The following is a 21,386-nucleotide window of genomic DNA, read 5'->3' as shown; positions in this document are numbered from 1 at the left end:
CCTGCTCCAAACCTACAGCTCAATGACAGCCTGAGGAGTTTTTTGTGCAGAAATGCACAAAAAAGCGTTTTCGAGAAGGGTCTATGTTGCTCGCGAGATATTGTTTGCCAGATTGCAAAAGCTGCGTGTTCGGGATCGCGAACTGTACAAAAAGGCTTTCTCGCGTGCGCGAACACGCATATTGCGAGCGCAAAAATGACGAAAACTGTAAGTCCGCGTTGTCGCGCTGTGCAGAGTTACCGAAAGTTCGCGAGCTGAATCCCTTGCCTTAAATGCAGGCCAAAATAGCCCAATTTGTTTAGCACACACCCAAAAAATGCTATTGCACCCCAAACACACCTTTTGCAACAAAATCCAAAGCCATCCATGGAGTAAAGGAAAATCACCAGACAACACCAACTGTACATTTAAAATCACGCACCACAGCTTGGAGGCTGACTACCTCTGGGCCTAGTGGAAGACTACTAGGCCACAAGCTTGGAACCGGATGGCAAAAGGAAGCACACTGCTTGGATGGCTTCACAAAATGGCCGCCACACACCCACAACAACCACAAGAAATGGGAGACAGTCAATGGACGCCTATGGCAAAGGCACAATGCATGCCTTCCTAAAATGGCCGTTCGCGAGCTGAATCCCTTGCCTTACATGCAGGCCAAAATAGCCCAATTTGTTTAGCACACACCCAAAAAATGCTATTGCACCCCAAACACACCTTTTGCAACAAAATCCAAAGCCATCCATGGAGTAAAGGAAAATCACCAGACAACACCAACTGTACATTTAAAATCACGCACCACAGCTTGGAGGCTGACTACCTCTGGGCCTAGTGGAAGACTACTAGGCCACAAGCTTGGAACCGGATGGCAAAAGCAAGCACACTGCTTGGATGGCTTCACAAAATGGCCGCCACACACCCACAACAACCACAAGAAATGGGAGACAGTCAATGGACGCCTATGGCAAAGGCACAATGCATGCCTTCCTAAAATGGCCGCCACACACATGCTCAGCCCCCCCACCACAATAACACACAAAAAGTGATTGGAAAGGACAGGAAGAGGAAGTTGTAGTGTCTGTGGAACTTAATCCCTCTCATAAAAATGTTTTCCAGACAAATAACAGCTTCTCCCTGCTCCAAACCTACAGCTCAATGACAGCCTGAGGAGTTTTTTGTGCAGAAATGCACAAAAAAGCGTTTTCGAGAAGGGTCTATGTTGCTCGCGAGATATTGTTTGCCAGATTGCAAAAGCTGCGTGTTCGGGATCGCGAACTGTACAAAAAGGCTTTCTCGCGTGCGCGAACACGCATATTGCGAGCGCAAAAATGACGAAAACTGTAAGTCCGCGTTGTCGCGCTGTGCAGAGTTACCGAAAGTTCGCGAGCTGAATCCCTTGCCTTAAATGCAGGCCAAAATAGCCCAATTTGTTTAGCACACACCCAAAAAATGCTATTGCACCCCAAACACACCTTTTGCAACAAAATCCAAAGCCATCCATGGAGTAAAGGAAAATCACCAGACAACACCAACTGTACATTTAAAATCACGCACCACAGCTTGGAGGCTGACTACCTCTGGGCCTAGTGGAAGACTACTAGGCCACAAGCTTGGAACCGGATGGCAAAAGGAAGCACACTGCTTGGATGGCTTCACAAAATGGCCGCCACACACCCACAACAACCACAAGAAATGGGAGACAGTCAATGGACGCCTATGGCAAAGGCACAATGCATGCCTTCCTAAAATGGCCGTTCGCGAGCTGAATCCCTTGCCTTACATGCAGGCCAAAATAGCCCAATTTGTTTAGCACACACCCAAAAAATGCTATTGCACCCCAAACACACCTTTTGCAACAAAATCCAAAGCCATCCATGGAGTAAAGGAAAATCACCAGACAACACCAACTGTACATTTAAAATCACGCACCACAGCTTGGAGGCTGACTACCTCTGGGCCTAGTGGAAGACTACTAGGCCACAAGCTTGGAACCGGATGGCAAAAGCAAGCACACTGCTTGGATGGCTTCACAAAATGGCCGCCACACACCCACAACAACCACAAGAAATGGGAGACAGTCAATGGACGCCTATGGCAAAGGCACAATGCATGCCTCCCTAAAATGGCCGCCACACACATGCTCAGCCCCCCCACCACAATAACACACAAAAAGTGATTGGAAAGGACAGGAAGAGGAAGTTGTAGTGTCTGTGGAACTTAATCCCTCTCATAAAAATGTTTTCCAGACAAATAACAGCTTCTCCCTGCTCCAAACCTACAGCTCAATGACAGCCTGAGGAGTTTTTTGTGCAGAAATGCACAAAAAAGCGTTTTCGAGAAGGGTCTATGTTGCTCGCGAGATATTGTTTGCCAGATTGCAAAAGCTGCGTGTTCGGGATCGCGAACTGTACAAAAAGGCTTTCTCGCGTGCGCGAACACGCATATTGCGAGCGCAAAAATGACGAAAACTGTAAGTCCGCGTTGTCGCGCTGTGCAGAGTTACCGAAAGTTCGCGAGCTGAATCCCTTGCCTTAAATGCAGGCCAAAATAGCCCAATTTGTTTAGCACACACCCAAAAAATGCTATTGCACCCCAAACACACCTTTTGCAACAAAATCCAAAGCCATCCATGGAGTAAAGGAAAATCACCAGACAACACCAACTGTACATTTAAAATCACGCACCACAGCTTGGAGGCTGACTACCTCTGGGCCTAGTGGAAGACTACTAGGCCACAAGCACACACATCCAACAAAGGTAAATCACACACACACACCAACAGTGAAATACACCACAGCCACGTTTAGCATTTCAATCCTATGCCATCCATGCCCTACATGATGTAGAAATTCTACAGACACCACAAAACATGGACCCATGGGTACCCTACTGGCTGAAATTGCAGAGAAAAACAACTAGGCCCATATTGAAAGTAGTACAGGCCACCCACCACAACAATAATTTTTAAAAACAATTAAAATCCCAGAAAAATGTAGGTACAAACAAGCCCCAATGAAACAAACACACCAATTCTCCAACTTACTTGTCGTAAATTAAATCTCAAATCAAAAATTCCTCAAATAAATCCAAAAAAATGGTGTGATGCAGCAGACAGACACAAAAAGTGATCCTTCCAGCTCCAAATCCAAATGAAAGTGAACAACACATGCACAAAGCACGTGGGAGGAGCCTGCTGGACAGGAACAGGAAGTTGTAGTGTCAGGGGCACTTCCTTCCTCTTGAAAAAAAAGTGTTAAAAAAATTAAAGGACTCTTTCTTACACAAAGACTACAGCAAGATCACAATCTGAGGAGTTTTCTGAGCAAAATGATCATTTTAGAGAAGGTTTTATGAAGCTCGCGAGATATTCTTTGCCAGATTGCAGTTTTTCCATGTTCGGGATCGCGATCTTACCAAAACAGCCGCCGGAAGTCAGTTCGCGCGCACCAATGACGTGTTCGGGGGCGCACACTCTCGCGGGCTTGGGCAGCCATAGTACAAATCTCGTGGCGCTCGCAAACAGACAGAAAAGCAAGTTGGCGATCGCAGAATCAAGGTAAGACATTACCGCGCGCGCGAGAATGAATATTGAGCGCGCGAGGAAGCAAATTTACTACGCTACGCGCTAGATTGCGTAGCAATCTGCAACTTCGCGCTCTACGCGAAGCGCGAAGTTACCAAAACTTCGCAAGCTACGCGAACGGAGCGTAGTTCAACGCCCAGTCTTAGTGACGTCATCAGCAGTGCATTGCAGGGGCGCGAGTTATAGTTAGCTGAACTAACTATAACAGGAGAATTTCTAGGGTTTTGTACGAGGGAAATGTCCAGCTAACTATAACACCCCTGAAACCAATGGTTTTTTCAGTGAATATATATATATATATATGATTCACGGAAAAAACACACTTTACAGAAACTTTATAGTTAGGCTGACATTTCACTCATACAAAACCTGAATGACGTCACATATTATATCACTCATGACATGGTCAGTGGCATGACTGATGACATCTCAAATGACATCACTGATGACATCAACGATTATATCATCCAGTGACTGTGAGTGTTTCTAGAAAGTTTAAGAATGTTAAATATATATATATACATGAGTATCTATATGGTTTAATGATTGGTTGTCTGAGTACCTGTATGGGAGTCTAATTGTCTGTGTGGGTGGGTGGGGGATGTGACTCCCTGCATGGATGTGTGAGTGGTTGATTCACTGGGTGTATGGGCTTATGAGGGCATCTGCGAGGGGCTGTGTGCGTATGACTGTGTCAGTGAGTGAATGGATGTCTAAGTGGTATATGGGTGAGTAACTGGATATGTGAATGACAGGATAGGTTATTGTTGGAGTATATAAGTGACTGTATGTGAAAGTGAATAATTGTGAGAGTAGCTGTATGGATGAGTGTGTGCTTGTGTCTGGACGAACAAGTGAAGTAGTGTGTGTATAACTGTATAGGTCAGTAAATGGAAGTGTGATTGACTTTTTGGGTGACTGACTAGGTGTGTTTGTAACTCTAGCGGTAACTCTATGGGTGAGTGGCGGTATGGGAGTGTCTGTATGGGTGTATGAGTGGATATATCAGTGGCTGTATTGGTGAGTGAGTGGGTTCATGAGTGGCTTTATGGGTGAGTGAGTGGATGTGTGTGTAGACCTATGAATCAGTGAGTAGGTATGTATGTACTGGTATTACTGTGTCTATGGTTTCGAGATTGGTATTCTGAAATTTGGAGTGGGTGTATGCAAGTTTATATTGGGGTGTGACTAGGTGCATCAGTTTATGTGGATGATGTCATCTGTGGTGTTGTCAGTAATGTCATTTGAGATGTCATCAGTGATGTCACTGATCATGTTATGATTGATGTAACATGTGACATCATCAGCAGTGCATTGCAGGGACGTGAGTTATAGTTAGTTCAGCTAACTATAACAGCTGAATTTCCCTGGTTATGTACGAGTGAAATGTCAGCCTAACTATAACAGTCCTATACCCTGTGTTTTTTTCCGTGAATTTCTCAGGTTTTTTTAAAGCTAATTCCTAAATATAACAAACCTGAAACCTGTGTTCTTTTCAGTGAATTTCAGAAGTTTTTTAAAAGGTAATTCCTAAATATAACATATATGTAACCTTTGGTTTTTCAGTGAATTTTTAAGATTTTGTACATGCGAAATCCTAAATATAAAATACTTGATTCCTTTGCTTTTTTGCTCTCTCTCACTCTCTCTCTCTCTCTCTCTCTCTCTCTCTCTCTCTCTTTCTCTCTCTCTCTCTCTCTCTATATATATATATATATAAAATATATTTTATATTTGTATATATATATTTTATATATTTATAGAAAAATATATGTGTCAAAAAGCGTTTTTTTTTTACATATAAAAATGGAGTTGCGTACCGGACACGGTCCTCTGCGTTTTGTGTGCGAACCCATTTATATATTTACAAGTGTAAAACATAGTGGAATTAATACTTTATGTATATTTTATGGCTAGTAATTTGCAACTAGAGTAATAAAATGAATATGTAGTTATGCTAAAGGCAATTTGAAAATGAAATGTATGTATTTTGTGGGTTTGTGAAACTATCGCACACACTACCGGGCCTTACTTCTGGGAAAGCGTAGGAATGGCGGCTCCAGCGTCATTTCTAAAAGTGATATTTATGATTGTGCACAATTTAGATTTGAACATTACTTTAATATTAATGTTTAAAATATGTTGTATCTCCTTTTTTCCCCCAAGATGTAAGTTCAGAATCGCAGTCGGGAAGCGATTCTATCTCTTTTATTTGTGATATTAAAACATATATATAGACAATAATATGTGTAAGTTAAAGGTTACAGTTTTAGTAAGACAGTAAAGAAACTTGTATATTAATAAAAAATATCAGGAGTCGCTTAACTTCCGCGTAGATCGCATGTACTTCCGGATTTGCGTAGGGGACGCAGATCTAAAGACTATTTTACATTAATATTATCTGTAGATATAGATTCATTTACTTTATCAAGAATAGGGGTGGGCAGAATTTGCGAATAACGCGAAAATGTTAAAAATCTCCGCAAACACGCGGAAATATCACAAAGATGCAGAAGTTTTTTTCCCGCCCGTTTGCGGTATTTACGCCGTGGTCGCGGCTCTCCAACTTACCCATGCGGTTGCTCGCGGGCGCGGCCATCTTGTTTTCACTCTTCTCGCAGTGCATGATCGCGAGAAGAAAGACGTGATCGCGCGACCAATGACATTACTGCGGGCGCGAACTGTCGCGAGACAGCGCAAATGGCTACCAACAATCCAACATCTCGTGGAGAACGCGACCGGATCGGGAAAACTTGTCGGCGAACGCGGCGATTCAGGTAAGGCGATTGCGCGCGCGCAAGAATGTATTATTTTACAGTGCGAGCAAGAAACAAATTATCGCTAAGCTGCGGAATGCGAAAATTTTGACATTTTCGCGCTCTCCGCGGAACGCGAAAATGTCAAATTATTGCAATTTCTGCGAGCAGAACGGCAATTTAGCCCAGGCCTAATCAAGAATGGAGAGGTACAGTTATTTGTAAATAAAATACTAGAACATACAACCAAATGTAGTTCAAATGTAAAATAGAAAGAAGTTGCGAAATCGCATTAGGTACACGATCCCACTGTGTAGAAGTTGCGCACCCCATGTGACACAAAAAAAGAGATTTGATTGGTTAAACATCTTGTCATCATTAACCTAGGTAGATCCTACCCTCTTTCTTCTACATCAGTGTTTGGTTGGCAACAGACACATTCTTTTCAGCAGAAGCTATTTTGGAGGAGTATAGGTGTCTGTTTGTTTTTTGCAGCAAAGAAGAAGATGGCAATTCTGCAGAGGTTGATTAACAGGAGGAACTGAATTTGCTGGAGGAGGAAGATGAGCCACCCAAGAAGAGGAAGGAGAGTGTGGTGTGGCAACTTTTTCGATTCAGGAGGGGCAGAAGAAAGTCAATGCCAAAAATGTGACTTGCCTGATCTGCAAGAAGGTCCTTTCACGCGAATCAGATAAAAAGAACTCCTGCGATACATCTTCAATGTGCATGCATCTAAGGACCATGCATGCAACCTGGCTTGCAAGAGCAGAACTTGCTAGGCTAAATGAGCAGGACGCTTCTCAAGATACCCAGCCAGGAATGTCTTGTCAGGGCGAAAGACTACAGACTGTTCCTACCATGTTGCCTGACTTTGCAAAGGCTATGTTGTCCAAAATGTGACACTATTTTGAGTGTGGGGAACAAGTTGTCCAAACATTGTTGGACACCATCAATAACCATTGTTGTTTTTTGTTTTACTATTAAGCACACTTTTTGTGCTTGTTCTTTGTTTATTTTTTTCTGAAAAAAACAAAAGACACCAAACAAACCTACACAGTAGTTAGAAAAAAACAATAAAATTAAAAAACATTTAAAAAACTTCAAAAACGGCTGTTACGGAACCATTTATTCTGGTTTAAAAAATAACTATATGTTGTGTATGTAATTGAATGAATTTGTGGATGTCTGGGTAACAAATTTCAGCAATAGTGCTTATAGGTGTGAGTGAGTAGATATGTGACTGACTGAGTATATAGTGCCTATGTGACTGGGTGAACAGATGCATACTGCATAAGTGAATGAATGAGTGTATGAATAGTGTCTCAGTGAATGAATGACTGCATGGGTAGTGCCTGGTGATTGCAAAAGTCCATAGGTAGCTTGTCAGTGATTTGTTCACACAAGTATAGTACTCAGATGATTGAATGAGTATATGGGTTGTGGCTGAGTGAATGAATGAATGCATGGCTAGTGAATGAGTGAATAGATAATTGTAAGGATTAGGGTCCGAGTGTTTGGATTAGTGCAGAGGTAGTGCCTGGGTGAAATAATGAGTGCATGGGTAGTGCCTGAGTCAATAGATTAGTGCATGGGGACTGCCTGAGTAAATGGATGAGCGCAGAGGTAGTGACTGGGTAATTGGATGTGTGCAAGAGCAATGCCTGGGTGACTGCATGAGTGCAAGGCTAGTAGCTGAGTGAATGGTTTAGTGCATGCGTAGTGGCTAAGTGAATGGATGAGTGCAAGGTTAGTGTCTGAGTGAATGGATGAGTGCATGGTTAGTGCCTAAATAAATAGATGAATACATGGGTAGCGGCTGAGTGAGTGGATGAAAGAATGTGTAGCACCTCATTTTAAAGAATGAGTGCAAGGGTAGCGCCTAGGTGATTGGATCAGTGCATAGGTAGTGCCTGAGTAAATGAATGAGAGTACATATAGTTTCTTGGTGAGTGGATGAGCACATGGGCAGGGCATGAATGAATGCATGAGTGCATAGATAGAGTCTGGCTGACTAGTTTACTGCATGGCTTGTACCTGTGTGATTGGATGAGTGCATGGTTAGTGCCTGGGTGACTGCATAAATGCAAGAGTAGCACTTGGGTGATTGGATCAGTGCATGGGTAGCGTCTCATTGAATGGATGAGTGCAAGGGTAGTGGCCGGGTGATTGGATGAGTACATGGGTAGTTTGTGAGTAAAGAGATAAGTGCACGGAAAGTGCCCGGGTAATTGGGTGAGTGGATGGGTAGTATGTAAGTGGATGGATGAGTGTATGGGTAATGCATGAGTGAATAGATGAATGCAAGGTTAATGTCTGAGTGAATGGATGAGTGCATGATCAGTACCTGGGTAAATGCATGAGTGCAAGGGTATTGATTGAGTGATTGCATGTGTTCATGGCAGTGCCTGGGTGGATAAATGAGTGCAAGGGCAGTGGCTGAGTGAATGGATGAGTGCATGGGTAGTGCATGGGTAAATACATGAGTGCAAGGTTACTGTTAGAGTGAATGGATGAGTGCAGAGCTAGTACCAGGGTGAATGGATGACTGCATGGGTAGTGGCTGAGTGAATGGATGAGTGCATGGGTAGTCCCTACTTGAATGGATGAGTATATGGATAGTGGATGAGTGAATGGATGAGAGTTTTAGGCAGCACTTCATTGAAAGTGCAAGGGTACTGCGTAGGTGATTGGATCAGTGCATAGGTAGTGCCTGAGTGAATGGATTAATGCATGGATAGTGCTTGGGTGATTGGATGACTGCATGGGTACTGCCTGAGTGAATACATGAGTGCATGGATAGTGCCTGGGTGATTAAGTGACAACATGGATAGTACCTGGGTGATTGTATGAGTGCATGGGTAGTGACTCGGTGACTGGAGAAGTGCAAGAGTAGCACCTGGTTGATTGGATGACTGCATGGGTAGTATCCTATTGAATGAATGAATCCAAGGGTAGTGCCTGAATGATTGGATGAGTCCATGGGTACTGCTGAGTGAATGCATGAATAGTGCCTGAGTGATTGGATGAGTGCATTCGTAGTATGTAAGTGAATGGATGAGTGCATGATTAGTACATGAGTGAATATATATGTGCAAGGTTAGTGTCTGATTGTTTGCTTGAGTGCAGAGGTAATCCTTGTTTGAATGCATGAGTCCATGGGTGATACCTGAGTCAATGGATGAGTGCATAGGTACTGCCTGAGTAAATGGATGAGTGTGATTCATGAGTATACGGATAGTGTTTAGATGAATGGATGAGTGCATGGGTTGTGCCATATACAGTAGATTCTATAGTACTAAACTTAAGCATATTAGCTGTATGATATATGTGAAAATACTTGTTCCAATGAGAAGATACGTCAGACTTCAAAACTGTCAAATTTTCAAATGTTTCAGTTTTAAGCATTTTGTGGAGAATAATATAAGCTAGCATAGAGGTAAATACAGTTTTCAAAATGTTTTAAAAGTCACATAAGAATACTACTTTTTTGAAGCAGGAGCATTTTAAACTGAGTCACAAAAACCATAAAATAAAAAGAAAAGGGGGCAGGGTAAAAACATTCTGATCCTCTAGGCCTCATGGTGGTGTCTCACAGGTACCCCGCTGGGTCAAAAAAGCATTTTTGTTTCATTTTGGTTGAATGTTGTGCTGAATCCGTGACTCATGATGAAATGTTTTCAAACAATGAAGCACCGGCTCCTGTGTCTCTTTAAATATTGATCCTGAGGTGCCCCAGGTCCCGGGGCAAGTTCTTATAGTAATGCAGGGGGTGCCCATGCAGCAGCCCTCATGCCCCGGGGAGTGACACCTCCCCGGGGCAAACATTTTCCAACAGATGTGGGGGCATGGCCCCCCCGGGGATCCAAAGCCCCCTGCCACCTCCCGAGGTGTTTTTATTTAATAAAGGCAGAAGAGGCCCATATGGCTTCCCCATGCAGCCCCAGGAACCACCTCCTCCCCGGGGCAAGTTTATTTTATTAAATATGGGGGCAAGGGGACCACACAGCCCAGGGACCACCACCTCCCTGTGGCTTAATTTACAAAGGAGGGGAACTGCTCGGTCCCCAGTGTGGAGCCCTACACGGCCCTGGGGACCGCCACCCCCACCCCCCGGGCCTGCTCCAGCAATGTCCTGGGGTGCCCACCCCCGAGTCATTGTAGATTGCTATGGCTTGGTTAGAGCACTGCTACTGTTAAGCCATAGCAAACCCTCTGCTTCCAAAAAGCAAGAAACACATTGCTTTGAGATCCAGGGAGCTGCATGTTAGCAGCTCCCTCGGTCTCAAAGCAATGACGGCTCCTGCAGGAGATGGGGAGCCGACATGGAAGTTGCCAGGCCTTAGGTATGGGGTCCCTGGGGCCGGAACTAGCCCTGGGGATGGGGTCTGGGGAGGGAGGCCACAAGACACCTCTTCCCTTTTAAAAAAAATATATAAAGGCCTGCCCCCGGGGTATTATAAAATACATTTTTAAAAAGGACAGGCTTGGGTTGGAACATAATCTAACCCACAAAACTGGCTTAGTAAATAGTAACAATCATATTGCAGTGATAGAGTATGTGATTTTGTGAATTGCCAGGTTTGCAACCCCAAACGGGCTATGTACACCAGGCTCTAATTTCATGCTGTTGTAGTTTCTTTGTTTCCTTCACCAGATGCAGACTTTTTAGGTCAATACATAGGTGACAGGGTATTAAAATAGATGCTTGGTATCAAAAAATAATAGTTTGTTTCTCATAGTGTCAGTTCTACATCTCGCACTTCGCCAGTCTGGAACAGAATAACAACACATGATGCATCTAATCCTAAAGTGCCAATCTCTTACCTTCGAATTACCTGCAGACCACAGGATAGCACTTGTGTTTATGGTGAGGGTCACTCCTGGTAAAGCACTAGAGTCATATTCACCCACTTTCACATGTTTGAATGTGCCCTGGGCACTGCGCTGCCAATTCACGATATCATACCGTGCCGGGGGATTGCCGTGCTTATCGAAGAAAGTCTCAATGCCATCCTTTCCCTGCAGGTGTATGTTTTTTATGTAGTGTAGAAGCTGGAAGGGGAGAGGGTAATGAGAAATTATAGGGGACTACATTTTTGTATGTAGCAACAAGAGGCATGTAAAATGGGGTACAATGCCAGAGTATCATGGCCTAAATATTGTCTGATGAAAATATTATGCCCTAAATATTGTTTACTAAAATAGCGCCACATTGGAGTTAATATTATAAAATCCTCACCCAATGGAGAACTAATTTTGCAAAGGAAGTTTTGGACCCCAATATTTAAGTCAGACAATATTTTGTTATAGATATTCTGGGGTACACCAATTAAATGGATATGGTGCTCCATTTTCTCAATAAGGCTCCAGAAATGCCCTACATTGAGGACACTCTCAGTGCATGGAACTCATTACGTACTTGCCACTGTTTCTTGAGAAAAGAGTTAGATTTTAAAACCACTAATTGGCATCACCAGAATGCTCTTTTGTCCCACAACAATTTCACAATAAATGACAGCAAATGGCAATGGACCCAGAAGGGATGAAATGACTGTGGCTTTTGACCCAGATGGCATCATCAAAAACAATTGTCATGACATATATAAGTGACGTTTGAATACCATGTCCAGCTTCACCTGTTTTTGTCACCTGCAAACATACCAAATCAGTGCAGTGTGTGGGATATAGCTCCAGAATCTGGTGAGTTGCATTCATTATTAACACTTTGGCATTTTAAGAGTTGTTGGTAATTGTCTTCCAGCTCAGGGAGCTGGCTTGTGCTTTCTAACAAGTTTCATCCACAGCTTGATCAAAAGGAATAGTGTGACTGCAATATGTTTTATGCTGTACTGTGGCTGAAAGGGTAGTATTGCTTCAATTACTAGGGTTGGCACGTTTGACCAGATTCAAAACCACTGCCATCCACAATTGTGAGAGGGCCACTGTGAACTTTGCAAGCCCTCCCTGGTGTTTATTCATGTTCTCTAACATGCATGATGTGGCTGTCTGTGGTGTTGCTCATGACTGTGGTGTGGCTTCAGAGGATGTTTGCTAGTCATGTTTAGCCTCATCCATTTATTCAGAACATTATGCAGGCTGTATGGTGTTCATGGGTGCTTTACAATAGATCCTGGATGGTCAAAGACAGACTTTAAAAACTTGAGGCGAGAGTAAGATGTAAGCCCCATGTCTGAGTTTCAAACTTCTTACTGGATAGGTGACACCTTCTTTAGGTATTCCAGGTGTAGGATTAACTGCCAAACTAAGCCTGGTCAAGACAGGGTAGAATGTCTTGTTGCAAGTAGGAGAGGTTAATAAATTCCACCCTGTCAGAGGAGTTTTGGCCATAAGCGTAATGCAGAGTTCCAGACGAAATCCGCCAACCGGCACGTGGTGGAGTATTTTCTCGCACACTGCTTGCCAGTGGTAAGCTGGGGAGCACAAGTGAAAACTGGTGTCCCCTAGCTGCATTTTTTGGGTGCTAGGATGCACAGGTAAGATTTTTTGTTTTGATGCTAGAAGTCACAAGTGTTAGAGGTGGGAAATCTTCTGCTTGAATCAAAAATCTGCTCAAGCCATAGCAATGAAGCAGCGCCTTCTGGTGTGCCTCATGTTGGCATTCGTGCTGATTTGCCAGTGAGGAACAAGCTCAGCATGAGCAGTGCCAGGTGGCGATTTCCACACGCTCGCTGAACTCAGCGGAATCTTGGTTTTTTTTCATGTAACTCCGTGGAATTCCCTAGAGTGAATCTTCACAATTCCACCCACCCCTAGTGGCCAACCTTCAGATGTAGATGTGCCTATGTCATGGAGAAGCAAATCTATATCAGAGATTCAGTATATCTCCTAAAGCTAAATGTAAATGCAATGGTACTAATTTACATAGTCAGTGGTCATGGGACATCAGTTAATCTCTTATGAAAGGAGGTCATTGTTGGGCACACTTGTGATATTCCTACCTATTTGGGAGATAATGCAAGTGGTATAAATGTACATGATCAGGTCTGTATGGTAAGAATCAAGCTAGCAGCCCAGTCCTGTATCTTTTAAATATAGCTCAAAATATTGGTAGTAATTCTGTGTTGACAACATTCATCTTGTTGAGAAGGCTGCAGCCAATATTACTGCGATGCTATATGACATAAGAGGAGAAAGTCTAGTTTTCAGAGGTAAGTTACAAGGAACAAACTTAACAAATAAAATTCCGAGGCTCTAAAAGACTAAAGACAACCTGAATGCATTACAAGGTTTTTCCCCTGAAACCATTGCATCAAACACAATTTGTGTGGTAACTTCTGCTACCGTTTTGTTTCACCAAATTTATACTGAAGGCATTATGGTTCTTTGCAATGAGGGACATTTCATACCTTACTTTGTTGCACAATGTACAAGGGGCATGCATTTATAGCTAACCATAGCTAGAGATGTCTGCCCAATTCCGCAATGGCTGCCCATTGAATGTTTGCTATGAGAACTCAATACTACATAACAAATACCAATAATTGTTACAGTTAATGAGCACATGCATAGCTCATAGTCTGCCATTAATATTGGACAGTTAAACACTGGGTAAACAGGTGTCTTGATCCTCCTTTCCTGGTGGGAACAATATAGGGTCCAGCCAAGGAGCGGACTCATGAGCATTTGCTTAAAACGGTAAACAGTCTAAATATCCAGTTTTAAATTGAGTTTTAAATATCGAGAGGACAGAATATCGACTGTCAAAAATATAGTGGTACAGAATATCAATATGCAAGTAAAAAATATCGTTTGTCATAATATCGAAGTTAATAATATTGTCAGTCATAATATTGTTGTTAAAAATATCGAATTTTTGTTTTAGTGTTTTAAATGCTAGTATATGTGTTAAAAGTATATATTGTTTTTGTAATGTATGTTTAAATTTTTTAAAAGCAATGAATTTGATGTTAAATTATTTTTTGTGTGGGTTTATAGGGGAATAGGATGAGAAGTAATTAGAATATACTAATTAAGATTTATTTTTAATTAATTAATTAAATGTTAATTAATTTTAGCGTAATTTTATTTTGTAGCGGTTTATAGGGAATAGGGTGGTAAGTAATTCAATGTAAATTAATTATTTAATAAATTAATTAATTAATATTTTTGTATTTAATAATTTATATTGTTAATTGTGTTAATTAATTAATTAGTTATTAATTATAAATTGATTAATATTAATGAATAATTTAATGGTAAACATGTTAATTTTGTTGGAAAAGTTATTACTTAGTTGTTAATTTGATATTAATTATTAATAATACATTTGTTAATATTTTAATTGTGCACTTTTTTTAGGAGTTGGTTGAGGATTGATAGGAGAGTAGGGAGGGAAGTAATTTAATTTTTAGTAAACTTTTAAATATTTTTTATATAATATTTTTTTCTAAATTATTTTATAGTGTTTATTGTGTGAATTAATTTATATTTGATGGTTATTAATATTATCATTGATTGTTATTAGTTAATTAATTAATTGATAATTAATTATGTTCATGGATTCATATTTTACAATATTGGTGGTGACGCTTATAGGGGAATATGGTGGGAGGTAAATTAATTAATTGTTTATTAATGTTAATTATATTGCAGGAGTGGGAATACTAAATTAATCCCCCACGCTATCCAACACTTTCCCTACTGTTATAGTTCGTGGAGTGGGAATAGTAAATTATTCCCACCCTCTATCCAACACGTTCCCTACTGTTGCACTCACTGGAGTGGGAATAGTAATTTTTACCCACCCGCTCTCCAACACTTTCCCTACTGTTGCACCCGGTGGAGTGGGAATTGTAATTTTTGCACACCCGCTATCCAAGTCTTTCCCTACTGTTACACTTGTTGGAGTGGGAATAGTAATTTTTACTCACCCGTTATCCAACACTTGCCCTACTGTTACACTCGTTGGAGTGGGAATAGTAATTTTTACCCTCCCCCCTATCCAACACTTTCCCTACTGTTGCACTCACTGGAGTGGGAATTGTAATGTTTACCCTCCTGCTATCCAACACTTTCCCTACTCTTACACTTGGTGGAGTGGGAATAGTAAATTATTCCCACAAGCTATCCAACACTTTCCCTACTGTTGCACTTGCTGGAGTGGGAATAGTAATTTTTACCCACCTGCTATCCAACACTTTCCCTACTGTTGCACTCACCAGAGTGGGAATAGTAATTTTTACACTCCCACTATCCAACACTTTCCCTACTGTTACTCTTGGTGGTGTGGGAATAGTAAATTATTATATTTATATTACAGGTTTATTTAGATATATATATATGTAATTACAATTTAAATTACGTTTTTAATATTTTATAAATAAATTTAATAATTATGTATTATTATTATTAAGTTAATATAAATAAAAAAATAATTATGCATGTTTAGTATTTTTTTACATTACTTTTGTTATTTATTAATTTTAACATTTTTTAAATAATTCTAACTATGCTTTATTTAATTATATGTATAGTTTAATTCATTGTATATTATTTTTCAGACATTAAAATAATCGATATTTTATACAACTTTATTTTTAACAACGATATTTTGGTTTCGACATTTTGATACTTACCTTTATGGAGATAGGAAGTCGATATTTTGTCCATCGATATTTTGGACACGATATTCTGGTACCTCGATATTTTGACTGACGATATTATGTCAGTGATCCGCTTAAAACATGACACAAGAAAATACAGTGACCCAGGAGATTTTGCTCAAAGTTCAACAACTTGGTCTGTAGTATGTTCAGTGAGTGTACATCACTACCATAAAGAGGTAATAAAGAATAAAAATTATAATGCAAATTAATAAATTTAGAATGCTAAATGTGCCGTAAACAGTGTAAAACATAATGTTAAACTGAGACAAATTTGAAATGTGCTAATTTGCAGTAGGCACTCATTGTTATTCATGTAGGCCCCATGAAAAACACTGAAAAGTTAGAAAAGAAGCTCAATATTGGTGAAATGTACAAACTGTAATTTGGAAACTTTACCATAGAATGATATGCTTAGAGGTGTTGTCATAACTGTGTAATATTCCCACTTATCAAAATGTATAACTTTTTTTGGGGGGGAGTTTTATATAGTGCGAACTAGACCCGAACATATCAGGTATCAGAGCGCTTTAGGTGTGCACCAGTTTTGTTACAGATGGACACATTCATTTTTGTTGGACGTGGGGAGAGTAACTGATTTGCCCATAATCACAGGATGTTGAGCTTCGGTGCCAAGACTTGAACCCGTATCACCAGCTTCGAGGTCGATGGCTCAAGCCATAAGGCTACATGCTCTCCCCATATTAAGCATCACTATATTCTTGAATGTCATAAACTTTCTATTTTTTTATTTTTCACAAAGTTTGTGCATTTAAAAAATAATTACTATTGTTTAGTATAAAAAATACATTAACCAACAGTGATTTTGCCTTCTAGTTAATAGGTACATTATTCTGAATTTCTGTGCTTGGAACCTCTGGAAGTCTAGAATGGGCAGTGTATAGATTAGATGTAGAATTGTGTCCATCCCATGACTACTCTCTCCGCAGAACCTCTACTTGGGAAAGTCAGGGAAATTCTTTCCCAGGACATGGGAATTGAAATACAAAGGACCTCAAACCTTATTTTTTCCTTTATGGGCAATCTGCAGACTAGGATATGATCTCCTTGAATTTATTGTCAAATATGTCCCTGCTTTTTCCTTTGTTTTTAGTGCGAGCTTTGGTTTTCAGTTGAATTATCAGATACTAAAGGGCAAACACACTTACATTATTCTGAGCTGAAGGTTTGCACTAATGTGGAAACATATTGACTCTACCTATTCTTCTGAGGTAACTTCAATGTACCTCATATGTTAATATGCCGCCCTTGAAATGTTTGGCGTGGGAATTTCATGGTAAGGTGCTGTGCTTGTCATATCCTCTTTAATGTGGTTTAGCATATCTTTGATAGGTTGCTCTCAAGTTTCAGCCTTGGTTTTAGGGCAGTCAGTCTTGCCATTTTTAGGGGAAGAAGAACTTCTCCCTAAGGATCTTGTGCTAGGTGGACACCTTCTGGTCCTTGGGGCATAATGCCTGGGTGTGCTGGGTAAAGGGGTTGGCTATTTCCATAATATTCACAATATCTTTGCATTCTGGTTCCAGCAAGAGGAATGCATGTATAGTAGGTCAATTGGTCCACTGAGCTGACAGTGTTTTATGTTGGTGCAGGTTTAGGTGGGCTCTTTCTGTAAATGCAGTGGGTGCAAATTCAGAATCATCATTTAGAATTCCAAGGGAAATACTAGGAATTGGAAGGTGTACAATGGAAGGGACTGGTTCTCCAGGCTCAGTATTGTTTCTTGATAGAACAGGCTACTGAAAGCATTAAGGACTATGCTGGTCTCTGACTGCCTACTGCTGCTTAAAACAATTTTCTCATCTTCATTTTGAGCATATCTGAGATGCTGGGATCCCTCAGCAAATAGCATTGATGTCTTAATTATGTGTACAGGGAAACTCTTTCAAACCCAGGTTGGATAGGCTGGAATAGGTCATGGGAAAGGCATCTAGACTGGCTCCCTAGATCTAGGCTGCCCATAGTTGATAATCCACTGCATATATTCCCATGCACCCAAATCAAACAGAAGAATGATTTTTCTGAAGCTGCAGACATTAAAACTCAGTTTGGTTCATGCTTTGTCGGACATAGTCAAAGTCAAAGTCATGGAAGACAAATGAGCAGCTTAATGATCCTTTCTCATGGATTACCTCACATATCATTTTCTAGATGCACCAGTGGAAGAGATCCTGTGGCTACCAAGTCCATCTCCATTTTTGTAACCGTTCACATGTTTGATGTGATGCATCCATCAATTAATCAATCAGGGGTTTAAAAAGCCTGCTACTCACCCGTGAGGGTCTCAAGGCGCTGGAGGGGGGGGGGGGGGGGAATGGTGCAACACTAGGTCAGCCAAAAATCCAGCTCTTGAGGCTCTTCCTGAAGGTGTGCAGGGTGGGGAGCATCTGATGTTGACTGGTAGTTTGTTCCATAGCCTGTCAAGTAGGCTACGTACCTGTGCTGTTATTTTTGTTTCTTACAGGATATTTCACTTGTCAAGGCATGTGGGTGTTTATGCCCAAGAATAAAACCAGCTTAATTTAGGCCTTTCTATTATTATTTTTTTTTAACATGTAGCATCTTCATTAATGTCAAAGTGCTCATGCACATTAGAAAAGAGGATGCTCAAAGCATATTTTGCAAAGTCAACATCTGCACAATAATATTTATACATATCATCCACACATGTGAGGTGCTGCAACCCTCACTTTTTTTTAAAACTCCCAGGAGTACAAATCACTCCTACCAATGAATTTTTTACACACTGTTTATTGACCCTGACTATTTATTCATTAACGTTTCAGCAGTAAGAGGTTCTTATTCATTCTCCTGGAGCTCACCAATCCTCCAAAAGCAGACCAAACTCATATTGCATTTTCTCTGGCTTGAGTTTGAGAATAAGACTCAATAGGTAACGGTGTATTGGAGGTTCATGTTTAGTGTTCATCACTGGCAGGGTCGTGATACCACATATACTGACATTTATGGCCATTGGCCATGTTATATTTACGAATGTGGCTTCTCACACGTGCCCATATTTTATTAAGATAGAGTATGGTTCCAACGGACACCTGGTGTGTGCACCTGGCACAAACCAGGACCATGCACTGTAGCTGTCCTCAGTATTCAATGTTCAGTCCTCAGTGCAAACATGAGCCTCCAATGGAGTCAACTCAGCCCTTAATATCCTTAACAGGGAGAAACAGTTTAAAACCATCAGCCTGGCTTTTCATACAAGGAGACTGTCTTGCTTTTACAAAGGGGGCAGGGATCACCCTGCAGGTGAGTGCTGGGAAGTAATAACATCAGCCTGCTGAGGAAAAGCCGTGGATAACATTTTCTTGGGACATGTGTGACCCTTACTGAGGTTGCCCTGAGGGGTGCATTAACTGCGTGCCTCTTCACATGTGGAACAAAATCACTTAGCATTCCTTTTTGAGCCTGTGCCTATAATAGGGTACAGGTTCATGGGCAGATGTTTCTTCATTTTTCAGCCAAGTACTAATGCAAATGTGTAAAAGCCACGTCTTCAGCCTCTTGTTTAATACAAATGTGTCCAAAAGGTACAAAAATGATGGAAATGCTCATTGTGCCCCTGGAGCATTTTGTGTAATGCAACCCATGGTATCCCCTCACATCTTCAACATCTCTGAGCCATCCTACACATGTGTGAAGACAACTTCAGCCCTACTGTCTAGCTGTGTCACAGGGTTTCTTTGACTGTCTCTGACACCAGTGAATCCCCTACCTCCTGGAAGACTCATAAATTCCCAGTATGGCACTAAGGTGCATGACACATATTCCAATACCTTTGGGAAGGCTCCCTGAATCCTCATAGCACTTACAAACTAGAGAAATCAGAAATCTTTGTACAAGGTTGTGAGTAAAGCACTCCTGTCTGTCCCTTTGAGGCTCAAAGTCAGTGTGGTAGAATGACACTAAAACACAGTTATAATATTGACCTGCAAAAATATTGTTTCCAGTACATGGCCTACAACTATCAGCAAGGTAAGTATATATTCATAATATTTAACACCTCTTTTATTTGCCAAGACTTAACTTGCAATGTAGTGCTATTGTCAAAATAGTGATGACATTGTTCGGTAGTTGAATATTTCAACCTTGATCCAATGGTAGAAAACCATCTATGTAAGCAATGGTGATGCGGCAATCCTGTAAACAGCCACTAGTCCACAGGAGACAGCCTTACATACATGTAAAAGGACATCACTTCTTACCTGCCATGGTTTCAAATTTGTGATATCTGCACAGCTGCCTAGATGAAAGGGGCCTGTCCCAGGTATGCAAGAACTCAAGTTATTTAAAGCCAATGCAATGGCATACACTGCTCTGTAGATACTGTATGAAACTGTAAAACTGGTGATATCATTTTGGTAAATCTGAAGATTTTCTAACTTCTCAGCCCCTGTGCATAGTCTACTTGCGTTATCTGGAACAGTCTGTGTTATGTTCGGATCCAGCCACCTGCAGTCAAATGCATGTTCCCAGAACTCTCTGATGAAACCCAGTGAGCTTAAGGGGACAACATTGGTGAGATATTTCTTGAAGACTGGCATATCTCCCCTAAAAGTGGCAAAACCAATGGTGCCAGCAAGGATATCTGAATATTTTTCTGTGGAAAGGACAGATGATGTTGACCAAGCCTCACTGGCAACCCAGATCTTTCCAGTGCTATTAAGCTTCAGCAGCTCATCTAAAACCATGGCCAGGTCAGGGACAAATGAGAAGACAACAATGGCGTTTGCTGTTGAATTTTTGATAACTTGAGCAATGCGCAGAGCGGTTTTATCTGGTTTGTTTGATATGATTGTTTCTGAGAATGCAATACAAATCCCTGCCTTGATGAGTTCATCTTGAAGTAGCCGAATCCCTTGCTGCCCATAGTCACTCTCCTCAGCCAAAAGACCGACCCAGCTCCATCCAAAATGCATCACCAGCTTGGCCAGCCCATGGGACTGGAAGTCATCACTTGGAGAGGTCCTGAAGAAGGAAGGGAACTGGATCCGGTCACTTAGAAGTGGGTTTGAGGCAGCATAACTGACCTTTGAAAACAAATATTTCAACATTTGTTAGGCACCCATTTAATCTAAAATGTTTCTATGTTATGCTTATCATTGCACAGTTCAAGCTGAAAAATCAGATATAAACACACTGGATCCCACCCAAGCCAACTAATTAGAACTGGTCCACATTTAGAGCATGGGCCCCAGTTTCAAACAAGCAATTTATAACACTATCCACCTAACCAAAAAGTTCAAAGCTGTGGGCACTGATGTCTCCCTCTGTCATACACACAGATTACACCTGTCCACTGTCTAGGATAAAAGGCAACAGGCAACCCAAGGGTTTGGGCTGCTTCTTCCGGGCAGGTACTTTGACATTAAGTATGGCACTGTTTGGCACTGT

General features: G+C 41.2%; 1 protein-coding gene across 1 annotated transcript in view; it reads right to left on the bottom strand.

The window, feature by feature from the left end:
* The window catches only part of LOC146782742 (extracellular calcium-sensing receptor-like), a 175,678-nt gene that overhangs the window by 85,699 nt on the left and 68,593 nt on the right, over positions 1–21,386 (bottom strand). The window contains exons 2-3 of the mRNA XM_085637221.1: positions 20,198–21,022; positions 11,161–11,388 (exon numbers count right to left, since the gene is read on the bottom strand). Coding sequence (XP_085493347.1) covers positions 11,161–11,388; positions 20,198–21,022 — 1,053 coding nt within the window. The remainder of the gene's footprint in view (positions 1–11,160; positions 11,389–20,197; positions 21,023–21,386) is intronic.

Source organism: Triturus cristatus, chromosome 12 (assembly GCF_964204655.1).
Source record: "Triturus cristatus chromosome 12, aTriCri1.1, whole genome shotgun sequence".
Classification (NCBI taxonomy): domain Eukaryota; kingdom Metazoa; phylum Chordata; class Amphibia; order Caudata; family Salamandridae; genus Triturus; species Triturus cristatus.
This window is presented reverse-complemented; position numbering and strand designations above follow the sequence as displayed.